Genomic DNA, 16,890 nt, shown 5'->3' with positions numbered 1-16,890 from the left:
ATGTAGTCTAATTGAAAATGTACAAGTGAGAGGAAAGAATAAATGCGAAGTGTCTTAATTATCTAAACAGTTGCGGATTCACTCAAGACGATTATGTCGACTGTAGTCTAACTGTTATGTTTATAAACGGCTCACAAGAGGTTTTAATATATTCATTTCAGTACGCTCGGTTCCCAACCGTTTCCTTTTGATCGGATGTTATTTACGCTTTCGCGTATGCGCCACTACCCTCGGAGCGTAAGTCCTGTCAATTCGAGTACGGCAGTCGCAGAATTCTGTCCCGGCCAGGCTTCAGCTGAGGTACATTTTACACTATACTTCGATTATTGTCGCCCCTCCCCCCCCCCCCCCCTTTTCTGGTATTTTTATATAATCTTTTCTCTCGTTCCATTGGTTCATAGGTTCCAGTTTCGTTGCAAGTTTTACTGTATGAATAACGCTTCTTGCGAAGTTTTCCAAATTTTAAATTAAGAGATGGCGTGGGACTTAAGAGTGGCTTGGCCAGTCTTGCGGACACTTTTCATCACTGTGATATGGTCTTTGCGTATAGTGTTACCATCACTTTTCTCATTTTATTCATAGTTGCACCTGATAATTTAACTTAAAATAGGAAACCGGTCGCGTATTAAATAAAGGATTCGTACAGCTGCAGAGGTTTTTATTCAACATGCAACAGTCTAGCTGTGGAAGCACGTCCACAAACTGTTATGTAAACCGTGAAATGGTATGTGAATAACTCGCCACTCACAAGTCACAGTGAATGTTATCATGTAGCTCATTTTGAAGATATGAGTGTAGTGGTGAAACTGAAGGAGGGTCCTGCCCGCGTGAGGGCCTCGGAGCTGCGCTGAGACTGAGGCCGCGCTGTCCATGTGTTGCAGACGAGGAGGAGGAGCAGCCGCGCTGCGTGCAGCTCACCAACCAGCACAAGGGCGCCATACGCGCCATCCGCAAGGTAAGCGCCACCACTAGCCGAGAGTCAGCCGTGACTAGCCACTCCCACGTCCCGCCAGCAAGAGTGTGTAACTGCTCCAGCGATTCTCATTACCTCGCCACACCAGACCGTAAATATGCTGATACATTACACGCACAGAAAAAGTATGAAATCGCACATAAGTCAGTCTGACCGGTTGACGAATTTTTACCCGAGTGTACTTCTGGCCATTAGAACTGCAATACCAGGAATGAAGTTAAAATCTTCTGGGTTATTAGGCCGCGTCATGTTTCTTCGCCGGCCGCGGTGGTCTCGCGGTTAAGGCGCTCAGTCCGGAACCGCGCGACTGCTACGGTCGCAGGTTCGAATCCTGCCTCGGGCATGGATGTGTGTGATGTCCTTAGGTTAGTTAGGTTTAAGTAGTTCTAAGTTCTATGGGACTGATGGCTTCAGAAGTTTAGTGCTCAGAGCCATTTGAACCATTTGAACCATGTTTCTTCTAAAATGATCAACGTTTCAACGCTTCTTCTGGGATCTTCCTCAGGATCTTCTGGTGTCCTCTACTGCTAGAACACCAGAAGATCCTGAGGAAGATCCCAGCAGAGGGGTCGAAACGTCGATCATTTTAGAAGAAGTTAAAATCTTCTGGGTTATTAGGCCGCGTCATGTTTCTTCTAAAATGATCAGCGTTTCGACCCCTCTTCTGGGATCTTCCTCAGGATCTTCTGGTGTCCACTACTGCTACAACACCAGAAGATCCTGAGGAAGCTCCCTGCAGAGGGGTTGAAACGTCGATCATTTTAGAAGAAGTTAAAATCTTCTGGGTTACTAGGCCGCATCATGTTTCTTCTAAAATGATCTACGTTTCGACCCCTCTGCTGGGCTCTTCCTCAGGATCTTCTGGTGTCCACTACTGCTAGAACACCAGAAGATCCTGAGGAAGATCCCAGCAGAGGGGTCGAAACGTCGATCATTTTAGAATAAACATGACGCGGCCGAATAACCCACAAGATTTTTACTTCAGTGACAACGGCCACGAAAGCCTGCAGACTTACATAACACCAGGAATGCCAGCAAATTAAATAAATTATACGGAGGTCCTGGAAAAAGCGTTCTAAAAAATCTTTATAAAAGGGATATGAAAGCAAATTTCTACGTGACTTACGTTTATGTTTGAGAAATGAAGGTGTTGGAAGAGACGTTCCCCCATTCCGCCACCTTTGTGAACAGTTCAGCATGTCGCTGAATGTCGCGGATGTTGCTGCCCGAGTTTTGGATTTCACTGCGTATATTCGCATGTAACGCGTCGACATGTCAGCATCTGTGAAACGTGGCAACAGAGAGGTTCTGCGAGCTGTGAGTTGTTCTCGCGTTTCAGTATAGAGTGGCTTACTGTCCTGTGCATTATCACAGCGGCGCATCATCGCGTCAGTGTTTATTTTTAGGGTTCCGTACCTCACTCAGTCAAAATAAAACTCTTATACGATCACTTTGTTACTTCCTGGCAAGTGCTCTACCAACTGAGCTACACAAGCACGACTCACGCCCCGTCCTCACAGCTTCACTTCTCCCAGTACCTCGTCTCCTACCTTCTAAACTTCACAGAAGCTCTTCTGCGAACCTTACAGAACTTGCACTCCGGGAAGAAAGGACACTGCGGAGACATGGTTTAGCCACAGCCTGGGGGATGTTTTGAGAATGAGATTTCCACTCTACAACGGAGTGTGCACTGATACGAAACTTCCTGGAAGATTAAAACTGTGTGCCGGACCGAGACTCGAACTCCGGACCTTTGCCTTTCGCGGGCAAGTGCTCTACCAACTTTCCCATTTTGTTCGATATAGTTCGTTGCCTTTGGTGCGGGCGGACGTCACAAGACATCCGTTCAAGTTGATCGGTGATTCTTTGACTCAGTTTTTTTATTACTGAGAGCACGCAGCCCCTCGACCGAACACGCAGAGCTACCGTGCCGGCTTCCAACTGCGCTACCAAAGCACGACTCTCGCCCCGTCCTCACAGCCCTAATTCTGCCAGTATCTCGTCTCCTACCTTCCAAACTTCACAGAAGCTCTTCTGCGCTAGGTTCGCAGCAGAGCTTCTGTGAAGTTTGGAAGGTAGGAGACGAGATACTGGCAGAATTAGAGCTGTGAGGACGGGTGGTGAGTCGTGCTTGGGTAGCTCAGTTGGTAGAGCACTTGCCCGTGAAAGGGAAAGGTCCTGAGTTCGAGTCTCGGTCCGGCACACAGTTTTAATCTGCCAGGAAGTTTCATATCAGCGCACACTGCGCTGCAGAGTGAAAATCTCATTCTGGGATCACTTTGTTGTCTGTCTGTCTGTCCGTCTGTCTGCCAGCCCAACTGTTGAAAACCCTTTTTCTCTGGAACGGTTGGACGTATCAAGTTGAAATTAATGTCATACATTAACGTCTATGGTCTCTTTCCGGTGTAGAAAAATAAAGCTTCTAAATATATTTAGTCAAAAGATACGGCCATATATGTCACATATTTTGATACTCGCAATCTCACTCATCAAAACCTGTAGGGTACTTCCTGTTAGTCTAAAATTATGAAATTTGGCAGGAAGAAAGGTTTTATAGTATAAGTAAAGGAAAGGAACCATAAAATTGTTAATTTTAATTATTATCACACAAAAAAATATTTCTTTTGTGTTTTAGTATCCGAAGTCAAACCTGAATTTAAAATAATCAGTAGTTCAACATTCAGGCTGACTGCGTCGCACTGGTATACGTCAAACATCATCAAGGAATGTCTTTATCGCTCATATGACACGTTTCGAAATTTTTCCATCATCAGACATCCAGGAACAATTATTGCACGTAGATATGGCGTTTCCAGTTGTCTGTGAAACGCCGTATCTATGTGCAATATCCGGTCCCGGATATATGATGATGGAAAAATTCCGAAACGCGTTATATGAGCAATAAAGACATTCCTTGGATGATGTTTGACCTTTGCCATAGAGATCCAGTCAGCCTGAATGTAGAACTACTGATTATTATAGCAATGGTCGCCTGCCCCCTGCATGACTTTACGTCACATTTATAGGTGTATTATTGACATTAAAACATTTTCGAAAACCTTGGAATTCCTGGGACCGATGTTTTGCTGGCATCGATGCCGATAACAGGCAAAAACGGTCGAGATTCCGATTTTCCGGAAGGATGAACTGTCTATACACATAATTAAGTTCTTATGGAACCCTCACTGTGCGAATCCTACTTGTATCTGAACAATTTTTTTTATTTATTTACTTCGGAAATTGTTGTCACCAGTGAAGTGTACTACATACTGTTTCATGAATTTTTGGATCAGTTTCATAACGAGGAGCTGGTATTTGGATGGTACCAGCAAGATGGTGAAAAGCGAGTATAGCTGTGTTGGTATCATTTTTCCCTGACAGGGTGACTTCCAAGGGATATGGCACTGACAGTCAGCTGACGTGAACACACCCCGCCCCCCCCCCCCCCTCCCGCCATTCCCGTCCATGACTTTTTTTGTGGCGTCGCCTTAGATGTAATGAGTACAACAACAAACCACGGACCGTCGACGAGCGACTAATTACGTGAGAACAACTGCCCTGAAATCTAGTCACTCACGCCCATTAGTCTGGCAGTAACAGTCATAAACATGCAGAGCTGTGTCGAATTGTGCATAAATGAGAGGGGGCGGTGGGGGGGGGGGGGGGGGGGGGCGGAGGGTTTCTTCCAAGTGCCGTCATTTCTCAAACATAAAGGTATACCACTACAAATTTGGTTTCATATTAGGTTTAATAAGATTTCTGTAACACTTTTCCCGGGGCACTTATGAGTGGACACCCATTACTTATTGTCCGTGACGTAGTAGAGGATACGCAGAGCTGCAACTTTTGGCAACAACAAACGCTCTAACCCAGCCGGCCATCAAATCGAACTGACTCTGCATGCCACATACTTTATTGCACCCTGCTTTAACCCTATGTCACATTGCAGTGGTGCCAGTTGAGTATATCAGTAGATGGGGTTTCACTAGACATGGCCTTCACCTCACTAGGTATGGGAAGGGGAGGCTGCCAAAGCTTTTAGATGACAGTGTATGGGTGGTGGTGGGATCACCCATGGAAAAATTCCTGTAGTAGTTGGTGTTAGGGCTGCACCTTTTTTGGATTGAAATCATCTGATAGGTATACCTGCTTAAAGGAAGGACCTCTAACTAAGGGCTCACCTTCAGAGGACGTCATGTTTCCAAGTAGAGAAGGAATTAGCACATTTCATCAAAATATACGAGGTATTAGAGATAAAGTTAGTGAACTGCTTATAGATGTTGACTCTGAAGAAATAATTAGACAATTCTGAGGCTTCCTTTACCAGAATACAGATTAGCTGGCTGTTTTTCTAGCAGTTCATTGTGGGGTGGGGGAGTGGTCATGTACGTAAAAAACAGTACTCCATTTGAGTCCATAGAAGTATCACGGCACTGCACTGAACAGATATTTGAATGCTGTGCAGGGGCAGTTGAATTTAGTGAAACTAAACTTCCAATTGTTGTTGTTTATAGGGCCCCTAATTCTGACTTCAAAGCATTTCTGCTCAAGCTGGAGAGGGTTCTTCATTCACTTTGTAGGAAGTACCAGAAATTAGTTATATGTGGTGAATTCAATAGTAATTTTGTATATGATGGTGCAAGAAAAAGAATGTTGGTAGGTCTCCTAAATTCATATGATCTGATGCAGACCGTGTTTTTTCCAACTAGAGTGCACAGCAACAGTAGTACAGCCAAAAACAATAGTTTTATTCATTGTTCGTTACTACATGGGTATCCTGTTAGTAAAAGGATGAATGGCCTTTCAGACCACGATGCACAAATTTTAACACTGAAAGTGTTTTGTACTCAAAGAAGTGTCACATATAATTACGAACTATATGGGAAAGTTAATCCAACAGCAATAGAGAGTTTTTTTAAACCTCTTCAAGGAACAAGAATGACAAGATGTTGATAGTGCCGATAACATAGATGACAAACATAATGCTTTCCTTGACACATTTCTCATGTTCTTTGAGAGTTGCTTTCCATTAGAACGTTCTAAACGGGGGTACTAGCTGCAAAAGGCAGCCTGGGTGGCTGGCTAGTGGGATAAGGATATCATGTAGAAAAAATCGGGAATTATATCAAAATATTAGAAGTAGACACAATCAAGCTACAGTACCCCATTACAGATAGTACTGAAAGGTGCGGAAAAATTTTATTAGGAAGGCAAAGAGTAAGTGGTACGCAAATATAGTAGCTAATTCACAGGAGAAAATTAAAACCATATGGTCAGTTGTGAAGGAAGTGTCTGGTCAGCAGCACAAGGTCGACGATATAAAGTCCGTTCGTAGTAAAAATATTTCTGCTACTGACAAATCAGATATATGTACAATATTTAACAATCTTTTCTGAGCATTGCTGCTGAATTAAATAAAAATTTAGTTTCTACGGGGAATCATATAACTCTCTTGGCAAATGCCTTTCCGAGATTGACGTCTGAAATACTCTGTGATACAGACAATGGGGAGATTGAGTCAATAATTAAATCGCTTAGGACTAAGGACCTTCATCGATATGTTGGAGTACCTAGCAGAACATTAAAGTACTTTGCTGCACACGTTAGCCCTGTATTTAGTCATTATGTAACTTTTCCTTTAGGAATGTTCGGTTTCCTGAACGATTAAAGTACTCAGTAGTAAAGGTCCTTATTTAAAAGGGAGAAAGGGATAATGTAGGCAATTTCAGAACTATTTCTATGCCATCAGTGTTTGCTAAAGTTATTGAAAAGGCTGTGTATGTAAAGATAATGGATCGTTTTATATCACACGATTTGCAATCAAATGTACAGTTCGGCATTAGAAGTGTTTTAACAACTGAAAATGCTATGTTATCTCTTCTCTGTGAGGTACTGGATAGATTAAACAAAAGGTTTTGGACACTAGGTATATTTTTTGATTTAACTAAGGCGTTTGAATGTGTTGATCACAAAATATTGCTCCAGAAGTTGGACCTTTCCCGGAATATGGGGAGTGCTCGCAATTGTTTCACGTCTTATTTTAGCAACAGATAGCAAAAGGCCATTATTCACATTGTTGAGAATGGCTGTGATATGGGGTCTGAGTGGGGTACAGTCAAATGGGGGGGGGGGGGGGGGGGGGGGGGATGCACCAGGGATCAGTGTTGGGGCTGCTCCTGTTCCTTATTTATATAAATGATATGCCCTCTGATATTACGGGTAACTCCAAAATATTTCTGTTTGCTTATGACACTAGCTTGATAGTAAAGGATGTTGTGTGCAACATTGGCTCGGTTTCAAATAGTTCAGATCATGACATAAGTTCACGGCTTGTAGAAAATAAACTAACACACAATTCAACAAAACCCGACGTTTTAATTTCACAGAGTGGGTATATGATTAGTGAAACTGAAAAGTTCAAATTTTTAGGTGTTCAGATACATAGTAAACCGTTGTGGAAAGCCCACGTTCAGGATCTTTTTCAAATACTTAATGCTGCCATCTTTACTATTCGAACGGTATCTGAAGTGAGTCATCGTTCGACACGATAATTAGTCTACGTTGCTTATTTTCTTTCGCTTATGTCGTATGGTATTATATTTTGGGGTAACTCTTCCCTTTCTAAAAGGATATTTTTGGCTCAGAAATGGATGGTTCGGGCAATAAGTGGTGTAAGTTCACGAAACCCTTGCCGACCCCAGTTCACGAGTCTGGGCATTTTGACATTGGCCTCTCAATATGTATATTCCATACTGTCATTTCTTGTTACCAATATTAGTATATTCCCAAGAATAAGCAGCTTTCACTCAGTTAATACTCGGCAGAGATCAAACCTGCATTTGGATCGGACTTCCTTAACTCTTGTGCAGAAAGATGTACAGTATACTGCTACATCCATTTTCAATAAGCTAGCAGTAATCCAAGCGCCTTCAGGTCGAAACTGAAGAGTTTCCTCACGGGTGACTCCTATTCTGTCGAGGAGTTCTTGTAAAATTAAGCTGATTCTTGTTGTATTGTTGACTTAGTTTACTTAAACTTATGGCTTAAGTGTTTTTGGGTTCATAATCATTTTATTTTTATCTGTTATTACTTTTATGTTGTAATTTCATGTACTGACACGTTCCATGACCTTGCAGATTTGCTCCTCAATTTGGTCCTACGGAACTTGACGTGTAAATAAAATAAATAAATAAGGTCATCTACCATAGTGGCTTGACATTGTAATTCTGTCAGACACAGCAAAGGAAGTCGAAGAGCAGTTGAACTGAATTGACAGTGTCTTGAAAGGAGTATATAAAATAAACGTCAACAAAAGTAAAACGAGGATAACGGACTGTAGTCGAATTAAATCAGGTGATGCTGAAGGAATTAAGTTAGAAAATGAGACACTTAAAGTAGTAGATGAGTTTTCCTATTTGGGGAGCAAAATAACTTATTTCGGTCGAAGTAAAGAGGATGTAATATGTAGACTGGCAATGGTAAAGAAAGCGTTTCTGAAGAAGAGACTTTGTTAACATCGAGTATAGATTTAAGTGTCAGTAAGTCTTTTCTGAAAGTATTTGTATGGAGTTTAGCCATGAATGGAAGTGAAACATGGACGATAAATAGTTTAAACAAGAAGAGAATAGAAGCTCTCGAAATGTGGTGCTACAGAATAATGCTGAAGATTAGTTGGGTAGATCACGTAACAAATGAGGAGTTACTGAATAGAATTGGGGAGAAGACAAATTTGTGGCACAAGTTGACTATAAGAAGGGATTGGTTGGTGGGACACGTACTGAGGCATCAAGGGATCACCAATTTAGTATTGGAGGGAAGCGTGGAGGGTAAAGAAGGATGTAGGTTTCAGTATATAGTCGGAAATGAAGAAGCTTGCACAGGATAGAGTACCACGGAGAGCTGCATCAAATCAGTCACTGGACTGAAGGTCACAACGACAGTGGGTGCTTACTGATGGCGTGTCAGTATCTTGACAACGAAAGGTCAGACCTATTCAGTGGATTAAAGGTGTGGAGAAAGTGCTGACCAGGGCAACAGCCGTTGGCCTTGTTTCGACGTAAGAAGACAGCACAAGGAACATGCAATGCTGCGTTATCTTTTTGGAAGATAACGTCACGGAGAGCTACAAAATATGGCACAGCCAGGGTCATAGCACGTCAGATTTGTAACGCTTCGCGTCCAAATCACCGGACCTGCGAACCAGAGGTCATCACGATGTGTACCAAAACGCACCACATACGAATATACGAATATACGAATGCAATATGACAACTTTCGGTCTCCTCGGAGCCTCCACTCACGTATACGTCCATCGCGATGACTCATACATAACCGGAACTCTATAAAGATGGCGTGCTGCCACTCCTGGGACCATTGTTGTTGAGCGTGTCTACCTCTGTTGCCGCATAAAGCGAAGCCGCAATAATTGTCCCGTGCTGGTAGTTCATGGCGTTACATTCGTCGTCGCACTGTCCGTGTCGATACTTGTCTTTCTGCAAATATCGTCATCTCCTGACTGAAGGCAAGCGGTTCTACGGACCTGCATGGCCGGGCGGACGATACGCCGGTCCTCTGGAGCACTAGACGGTTGAGGCCATCGAAATCCTGCATGGTGTTGAGTATGGCACACCTGATCCTATCGATGCCATCTTATCATGACGTTTGAGAGACTGGGATGAACCACAGTCTCTGTAGGCGACAGTCAAATTTCAAAGCATGCTGGTAGACGTTTGTGCTTCTTACTCGAGGCATAACACGATCTTCCCCCAACCAAATATCATTCAATGCGATTTCTGAATTAGAAACCCGCTTTGTAATGAATGATTCCTTATATGCATTTACATCTACACTCCGAAAGCCACCTTACGATGTGTGGTGGAGGGTACTTTCTGTACCACTCTCATTTCTACCCATTTCTTGTTCCAGTCCCGTATCGTTCGTGGGGAAAACGATTGCTGGTAAGCCTCCCTATGGGTTCGAATCGCTACAAACCTATATTCACCGTCTTTTCGCGGGATATACTTGAGAGAAAACCATTTATTAACTGACTCTTCTACGAGAGTACGCGCTCGGAATATTAGCAGTAAACCACATTGTGATACAGAACCCTCCCTTGCAGCGTTTTCCAATGGAGATGGGTGAGAATCTCGAGTGGCACTTTGCGCTTACTAAATGAACCTGTAACGAAACGTTCTGCTCTTCTTTGGACCTATTTCCTCCATCAGTCCTATTTGGTACGGATCCCATACTAGCGATCAGTATACAAGTATTAGTCAAACGAGGCTTTTCTCAGCTACTTCCCTTGTTGACTGACTATATTTTTTGGAGATTCTGTCAATGAATCTCTCTGGCATCCGACTTATCAACAATTAATTTTATGTTATCATTCGAGTTTAAGTCGTGTCATAAACATACTAATAGATGTTTTATGGAAGTAACTGCTCCCAGTAATTCTTCTGCATTTTGTAATCCTAAAATTCTTCTTTCTATGTATTCGCAACACGTTACATTTGTTTATGTTGAGACTCAATTACCACTCCATGTCCCAAGCGTGGATCCTCTGCAGGTCGGCCTGCATTTCCCTAAATTTTTCTAACGTCCCGACTTCTCTGTCTACAACAGCATCATCCGCAGAAATACCCTTGCAACTTCCGACATGATGTTCTAGGTCGTTAAAACAAACACAAAAAAAGTTTTGCATCACCTCGCATCCGAGAGTTCCGGAAACTATTCAGAAAATTCGAATAGAGATCAACATAAACATTTACGTGCTTTTTATTGCTCATGAAAACCACACATTGCATGTTGTACCACCATACAGCGAGACCTCCAGAGATGGTGGTTCAGATTGCTGTAAACACCGGTACCTCTAATACCCAGTAGTAGGTCCTCCTGCGATGATGCATACCTGTATTCATCGTGACATAGTATCAAGGCACTGTTGGTCCATATTGTCCCACTCCTCAACGGCAATTCGGCGTTGATCCCTCAGAGTGGGTGGTGGGTAACGTCGCCCATAAACATTCCTTTCCAATGTACCCCAGGCACGTTCGCCAGGGTTCATGTCTGTAGAACATGCTGGCCACTCTAGTCGAGCGATGATCGTTATCCTGAAGGAAGTCATACACAAGACATGCACAATGGGGGCGCGAATTGTCGTCAATGAAGACGAATGCCTCGCCAGTAGGCTGCCGAAATGGTTGCACTATCGGTCTGAGAATGGCATTCATGTATTGAAGAGCCGTTACGGCACCTTCCATGACCACCAACGGCGTACGTCGGCCCCACATAATGCCACCTCAAAACAGCAGGGAACCTCCATCTTGCTGCACTCATTCGACAGTGTGTCTAAGGCATTCAGCCTGACCGGGTTGCCTCCAAACACGTCTCCGACGATTGTCTGGTTGAAGGCATATACAACACTCATCGGTGAAGAGAACGTGACACCAATCCTGAGCGGTCCATTCGGGATGTTGTTGGACCCATCTGTACCGTGCTTCATGGTGTCGTGGTTGCATAGATGGACCTCGCCATGGACGTCAGGAGCGAAGCTGCGCATCATGCAGCGTACTGCGCACAGTTTGAGTCGTAACACGACGTCCTGTGGCTGCACGAAAAGCATTAATCAAAATGGTGGCGTTGCAGTCAGAGTTCCTCCGAGCAATAATCCGTAGGTAGCGGTCATCCACTGCAGTAGTAGTCCTTAAGCGGCCTGTGCGAGGCGTGTCATCGACAGTTTCTGTCTCTCTGTATCTCCTCCATGCCCGAACAACATCGCTTTGGTTCACTCCGAGACGCCTGGAGACTTCCCTTGTTGAGAGCCCTTCCTGGCACAAAGTAACAATGCGGACGCGATCGAACTGCGATATTGACCGTCTAGGCATGGTTGAACTACAGACAACACGAGCAGTGTATCTCCTTCCTGGTGGAATGACTGGAACTGATCAGCTTTCAGAGTCCCTCCGTCTAATAGGCGCTGCTCATGCATTGTTGTTTACATCTTTGGGTGGGTTTAGTAACATCTCTGAACAGTCAAAGGAACTGTATTTGTGATACAATATCCACAATTGACGTTTGTTTTCAGGAGGTCTGGGAACTGAGATGGTGTAGAACTTTTTTTGATATGTGTACATTGCGAAAAGTAATGGTCCCACAACACTCCCCTAGGGCACACCCGAAGTTATTTTTACATCTGAAGACTTCTGTTAGTTAGAAATAATGTGTTGCGTTCTGTTTGCTAGAAATTCGTCAGTCCAGACACACAGCTGGTCTGTTATTCCGTACGCTCGTATTTTGTTCATCAGGCAGCACTTCGGAACTATATCGAATGCCTTTCCGAAGTGAAAGAACACGGATTTGACCTGCGCGCCTGCACCTTCTGCTTTCTGGGTCTCGCGGACAAACAGACAGACCTGAGTTTTACATAACAGTTGTTTTCGGAACCCTTGCTGATACCAATAGAGGCGAATTTCGGTCTCCAAAAATGTCGTAATGCGTGAGCGTAAAATATGTTCCAAAATTATACAACAGATCGACATCAGAGATACAGGCTTGTAGTTTTGTGCATGTGTTCGATGACCATTCTTGAAAACGGGAATGTGACCAGTGCTTTTTTCCAATCGTTAGGAACGCTTCTCTCCAAAGACCTACGGTACACTGTTGCTAGAAGAGAGGCAAGTCCTTTCGCATATTCTGTGTAGAATCGAATTGGTATCCTATCAGGACCAGTGGCTTTCCCTCTCTGGAGCGATTTCAGTCGCTTTTATCTCTTATGGTTACTAATTCCGAAATCTGTCATTTTGCGTTACTCCTGCCTACTATTAGTGATTGCACTGAAATTAGTTAAAATTCATACAAATTGGATTTGTTTGCATGTCACCTGAATGTACAGTTTTAGTGTACTTCTGGTGGACATCGGCTCCTAATTAGTGAACAGTAAATCAATTTTATTTCCTAACATGGTATGATGAGGGTTAGACACACCCATTACAACCAAAACGTGTCCAAAAAAAAAAAAAAGCACCGACAAACTTTAAGAACAGATTCCTTATACAGAAGTATGTAGAACGTGTCTAGTAAAAAAGGGCTTTAAACTGCATGCTTTAAGAGCTGTGAGCATTTGTTCATCTTCGCTAGTGTGAAATACATCTCTTCTACTGAACAAGAGCTCATGTTTGTTGTACATTTTTCTTGTTTTGGTCCATAATATCTCTTACCGAAAAATGAAAAGGAAAAAAATGTTCATATGTGTGTGAAATCTTATGGGACTTAACTGCTAAGGTCATCAGTCCCTAAACTGACACACTACTTAACCTAAATTATCCTAAGGACAAACACACACACTCATGCCCGAGGGAGGACTCGAACCTCCGCCGGACCAGCCACACAGTCCATGACTCCATGACTGCAGCGCCCCAGACCGCTCGGCTAAGCCCGCGCGGCCTATGAAAAGAAAAGGGCGTCCAGTACAAGAGATGTGTTTCATGGTATCGAAGACAAACAAGTGGTCACATCTCTCAATGTATGCGCTTTAGAGCCCTTGCTTATTGGACATTTTTTCTTGTTTTGTAGTGCGGTCCTTAAAGTTTGTCTGTGATTTTTGGGACACCCTGTGTATATGGGAAGCTGAAATGGAATGGAGGTGACGTAAAAATAGTCGATAACTACCGATTTCAGTGAGAATCCATAATCTTCAATGTTTCCAGCCTGACTCTTGACAGTCTCGATGAAATTCACCCTTGTGATTGTCATGAGTATGGAGAGGGACTAACATGAAAAAATAATCGAAAAGAAGTGATACTAGTCTCAAACCCACAATTTTCGGTGTCATTTGGCTAACTGGTTATAGTATCGATGACGTTTCGCCCTTTGGAGTGTGGCGAACTGAAGGTGGAAAGAGAGTAATGTACTAATAATCGAAAATGACAAATCATATTGACATACCTAGCTTTTTCACCTTCGACAACTTTTTACTCGTTAAAGATATTTGCAGTCTCTTTTCACCCAGACAAATAGTAATCAGGGTGTCGTGAAACAGAGGTTTAAGTGGTTTTGCAACTTTACTAATCACCATAATACGAATACTAACTTTTTTAAAGTAACAATGGATGTATGTGAGACGCATTCTGTAAAATAACTGTTTTTTTTTTGTCTGACAAAATTACGTTTTTGCACCGTTGTTACTATACCTCGAATGGCGCTCCTCCAGGAAATTTATCACACTCTCCACTATCCGTCGCAGAGTGGTCACGCGGCTAGAGGCGCCATGTCATGGATTGCGCGGCCCCTCCCGTCGGAGGTTCGAGTCCTCCCTCGGGCATGAGTGTGTGTGTTGTTCTTAGCATAAGTTAGTTTAAGTAGTGTGTAAGTCTAGGGACCGATGACCTCAGCAGTTTGGTGCCTTAGGAATTCACACACACATTTTTCCACTCTCTGTCGAGGTCGTGGTGAATAATGAAGTTGCGGAAATACGATGGTCTTTGTTTCATGATTGCCTGGTCACTACTATTAGTACTACTGGAAGGTGGTTACAAATACCTTTAAATATTCGAAATTTGTTAAGGTGAAAAAATTGGGCATCGCACTGCTTACGTCATTGGGCTTGATAGATAGGTGGTAAACCCTGAGTAACTAACTTTTGTTCAGGAAATGCTGGGAAGGACGGAGTAACATGGCACAGTGATCCACCTCGTAAAATCAACTGCAGTTTTATAAAGGCAGCAAGAAGCGTAGATTGTGAACTCCTGGCGATCAGCTTTAAACAAGCGGAATTTTATTTTCCCTGGATTACTAGTCACTGATGTCATCCACTTAAGCGACTTCCTTATTATTTATTGCGACGAATTTGCTTCAGCATCACATAGCATCAGATTGTCGATCAATTGGAAATATTTTCTCGCATTACTCTCGAATTGCAAAGAATGAGGTGGTTAAAGTCGACTCGCGTTTATGAGGAGCGTGATTCAGTTTTCATGCCCAGCTTTCCAGGTTTAGGTTTTAGGGTGTGCCTCTTAAGGCCAATCCCGAAGTGAAGCCATGAGATTTCTCGCCCCCGTTCTTCCACAATTTGAACTTGTGCTCCGTCTCTAATAACCTCGTGGCTGACAAGACGCTAAAATCCCGCCAGTCTCTCTTTTCTTTTATCTAAGACGACCGGTGTCGTTTTGTATGAAATGAGATGTACTTTTACCATTACTACAAAGACATTGCTCCTGATTCCATCCTGTGATGAAATTTTCCAAGAGGATATTTCTCCATCCATATATTACTTAAGTCGAACAGTACCAGGAATGATCTATCTGCAATTTACAATGGTGTGGATTTTCACCGCACACATCTCTCTAACAGTGAAGACATTTCACGCGTAAAGCTTTGTCCTCAAGAGCTTTTCCGAAAGACCTTCAGCCAGATAGTGAAATGCCGTCTGTCCAAAAGAGATTCCTGCGAAAGTGGAACTTGGTGTCGAAAATACAGCACTCCTTACCCCTAAACTTGCGTAGATAGCAGCCACATGTGCTGAATACGCTCAGGTTGTGGTTGACGCTACTCATATTCAAGAGAAATAACACTCTAAAGTGTACTTTTACATTATTCCACTGTATCTCAAGTGATCACCGTTACTAGATGGTCATCTACCTTATTAGGCATCTTGACTGCACTGTGGTTTACAACAAGAGCGTCCTCAAGATGCGCTTACCACATGCGCTTTTGAGTAAACTGAAGCAGACGAGAGCTATTTGAGCTTGGAGATTCCTCATCTACTCGATTCTGTGAGTGCACTGCAAGCTGTCTGACAGAGAAATCTGTTCAGTCGACTCGCAACACCCTCTTCACGTGCAACATGTATTCCACTGTATCTCAAGTGATCACCGTTACTAGATGATCATCTACCTTATTAGGCATCTTGACTGCACTGTGGTTTACAACAAGAGCGTCCTCAAGATGCGCTTACCACATGCGCTTTTGAGTAAACTGAAGCAGACGAGAGCTATTTGAGCTTGGAGATTCCTCATCTACTCGATTCTGTCTGACAGAGAAATCTGTTCAGTCAACTCGCAACACCCTCTTCACGATCAACATGTATTCCACTGTATCTCAGGTGATCACCGTTACTAGATGGTCATCTACTTTATTAGGCATCTTGACTGCACTGTGGTTTACAACAAGAGCGTCCTCAAGATGCGCTTACCACATGCGCTTTTGAGTAAACTGAAGCAGAGCTATTTGAGCTTGGAGATTCCTCATCTACTCGATTCTGTGAGTGCACTGCAAGCTGTCTGACAGAGAAATCTGTTCAGTCGACTCGCAACACCTTCTTCACGTTCAACATGTATTCCACTGTATCTCAAGTGATCACCGTTACTAGATGATCATCTACCTTATTAGGCATCTTGACTGCACTGTGGTTTACAACAAGAGCGTCCTCAAGATGCGCTTACCACATGCGCTTTCGAGTAAACTGAAGCAGACGAGAGCTATTTGAGCTTGGAGATTCCTCATCTACTCGATTCTGTGAGTGCACTGCAAGCTGTCTGACAGAGAAATCTGTTCAGTCGACTCGCAACACCCTCTTAACGTTCAACATGTATAGCAGGACGTGACATTCTGTTAAGTACCCGGGCATGTGGTAATTTGCGACAATGAAATTGTGAATGTAACAGCCTGTGACGTTTTCAGGCTGCCTACTACGGGTGAAATGACACGATTCGCAAACCGCAAACACCAATGGAGGATATAGGCAGCGGAGTGAGTAAACCCCCCCTCCACCCCTCTACCCCTCCAGCCCGGAATTATGGAGTGGAAGGGTAACAGAGATCACCGGAGACCAGTTTCTCCTCTTTGACATTCAATTCTGAATTCTTTCCCTGTGTAAGCATTCAGACACTAGCGTGGACTTTTTCATTTATATATGCGAATCA

At 43.3% G+C, this 16,890-nt stretch overlaps 1 protein-coding gene across 1 annotated transcript in view; it reads left to right on the top strand.

The window, feature by feature from the left end:
• The window catches only part of LOC124789559 (potassium voltage-gated channel subfamily KQT member 5), a 506,704-nt gene that overhangs the window by 292,829 nt on the left and 196,985 nt on the right, over positions 1 to 16,890 (top strand). Inside the window, exon 6 of the mRNA XM_047256963.1 lies at positions 882 to 955. Within this exon, the coding sequence (XP_047112919.1) occupies positions 882 to 955 (74 nt within the window). The remainder of the gene's footprint in view (positions 1 to 881; positions 956 to 16,890) is intronic.

Source organism: Schistocerca piceifrons, chromosome 3 (assembly GCF_021461385.2).
Source record: "Schistocerca piceifrons isolate TAMUIC-IGC-003096 chromosome 3, iqSchPice1.1, whole genome shotgun sequence".
NCBI lineage: Eukaryota > Metazoa > Arthropoda > Insecta > Orthoptera > Acrididae > Schistocerca > Schistocerca piceifrons.
This window is presented reverse-complemented; position numbering and strand designations above follow the sequence as displayed.